At 34.5% G+C, this 2,500-nt stretch overlaps 1 protein-coding gene across 1 annotated transcript in view; it reads right to left on the bottom strand.

Annotated features, from left to right (window-relative positions):
• Positions 1-2,500, bottom strand: part of LOC137620634 (legumain-like) — a 13,666-nt gene that overhangs the window by 500 nt on the left and 10,666 nt on the right. The window contains exons 8-9 of the mRNA XM_068350936.1: positions 1,199-1,312; positions 644-811 (exon numbers count right to left, since the gene is read on the bottom strand). Of these exons, the coding sequence (XP_068207037.1) occupies positions 644-811; positions 1,199-1,312 (282 nt within the window). The remainder of the gene's footprint in view (positions 1-643; positions 812-1,198; positions 1,313-2,500) is intronic.

Below are 2,500 nucleotides of genomic sequence, written 5' to 3'. Positions count from 1 at the left end.
TTCTAGCAGGTTTACCAATACCAAATAAGCCTTGGTGCAGTGTTGCCACCATCGATAAACATTTACGTGTCCCCCATTCGATCCCGGACGGGATGGCGAGTGAAATGGCTTAGGTCAAGTTACGGGCAAATTTTCCTAGGCACTTGAATAATGAAATGCGTTATCTTTTCGCAGATGGGCGTGGGATAGCGACTTCACTCCCATTAAAATAAGAAGAAAATGATTGCATTCTTCAGCCATTTCTCATAGGTGATTTGGAACGCAGTTAATATATTTCTGTACAGAATCAACCGACATGACGTGCCACTTCATAACACGGGTGAATGTGTATTTGGGGAAAGGGGGGGGGGGTGATTTTATCAATAACCAACCCTAAATGGAGAAAAATGTTGACTAGTGATATCGAAAAAGTAAATAGAAAAAAACAAAAACGAAAACATTTTTCATAAAAGCAATATTGTTGTTTTGCCAGATTAAGCTGAGTTTGTTTAATTACAGCAATTTTTAAAATAGTGAAAAAAAAAACAGATGAAAAAATTCTATTGTTCAACTGACCCAGTTCAATTAAATCAAATATCATAAAAGTCAAGTATAAATATCCAATAATAAAAGAATAATTTCGGATATAAATTTAATAACTAACCTGACCCAGATTAAAGCAGTTTTCGTGGAAGGCTTCTACAGCCGGACCGAAACAATCCCAGTCGTTAACTTCCCGATCTGACGAGTTCATTATTTCTTTCGTTAATTCTTCGTTCTTCGTTAAACTCAGCACGATATTCCTCGTTGTATCTTCTAAGAAATTTCTTTTCTGTGAGGGTGAAATATTAAAAAAGACGTCATATTGACAGGATTTGTCTGGAGAAACATAAATGCAGTTTTTATGTTATTCTGATTACTAACTGAAGCTCAGTTTGTCTGTAAGACCTAGGCCTACATGGCTGAGGACTATGAAGCTTGAAGTAGGAGAGGATGCATGGAGAAGTATTGAATTTTTAATTCAAGATAGAAACGACTGGCCAAAATCTAACCGAGGCCCTTTGCGTCAGTAGGCATAAATGATGATGATATATATATATATATATATATATATATATATATATATATATATATATGTATATATATATATATATATATATATATATATATATATATATATATATATATATTATCTAAACAAGATGGAACGCAAACTTACCTTCTCGAGTGACGTAAGCTGTTGTGACCAGTAAACTATTTCCTCTTCAGTCTCGGCTGATTTCAAGTGGTTCTTTAAATAAACAATGGGTGCATCTATGCTCGGAACGGCATCCTGGAATAATAAATGCTATCGTGAAGTTGGTCACTGAAAATTTAGATTTTAATAATACAATTATTTTTCTCTTATGCTTGATTTATTTTGCTGTTTTTATTATTTGATTTTTTATGGCTATTTATGCTTTAGTTGTTAAATGTTGCTAATTATGCTCATTGATTTTACTATTCTCTTTATTTGCCAACTGTTTTTTTCATTAAATTCTTATTTGAACCTGATATGTAGAAGTTTGTTTTTATGCTGGTTCCAGCATCATCATCAATACAATAACAACAACAAAAACAACAACAACAACAACAACAACAATAATAATAATAATAATAATAATAATAATAATAATAATAATAATAATAATAATAATAATAATAATAATAATAACGGAGTCGTTATCCAGGATTACAAGCCTCGATTCACCAATAAACGTTCTGAATTTGATCCCCCGAAGAGGATTTGGATCAAACAAACCCTTTTTTTTCTGTAGTAATAAAAATACAACAGTTAACATATGGAGTGACTTATGTACCCAGTAGTAAGTCGACTTTATTGGGTTACGTCTAAAGGTATAACTTTCATCCTCATCCAAAAGGAAAAGCATAGAATCAGAATGTTAGTATTTATCAGAGCCATCCCTTTTGGGGTGAAAACAAGTATATATAAAATACATAATAATGACACTATATCTTTATTACTCTAGGATCTAACTACTAAAAACCAAGTTAATAACTCTACTATATTTACAGTAGAAACTATAAAAACTAAAACTAAGGGTTGTGGTGTACTGGTGGTAACGTCCTTGCCTGGTGATGGCCAGACTGGGCTTCGAGTCCAGCTCAAACTCGTCAGTTCCTTTGGTCGCTGCAACCTCACCATCCTTGTGAGCTAAGGATGGGGGTTTGGGGGGAGCTTATAGGTCTATCTGCTGAGTCATCAGCAACCACTGCCTGGCCCTCCTTGATCCTAGCTTGGGTGGAGATGGGGCTTGGGCGCTGATTATATGTAATGCGGACAGTGACTAGGGATTTTGCCCAGCTTGATAGGGCAATGTCACTGTCCCTCTTCTCTGCCATTCATGAGCGGCCTTTAAACCTTTAAACTCTAGGAACAAACTACTAAAAACTAAGGTAATGACTCTACTATATTTACTCAAGAACTAACTAGAAAGCCAAAGACTAAGGAATGACAAAC

This window comes from Palaemon carinicauda, chromosome 27, assembly GCF_036898095.1.
Source record: "Palaemon carinicauda isolate YSFRI2023 chromosome 27, ASM3689809v2, whole genome shotgun sequence".
NCBI lineage: Eukaryota > Metazoa > Arthropoda > Malacostraca > Decapoda > Palaemonidae > Palaemon > Palaemon carinicauda.
Note: the sequence above shows the minus strand (reverse complement) of the source record. Positions and strands in the feature narration are given on the sequence as shown.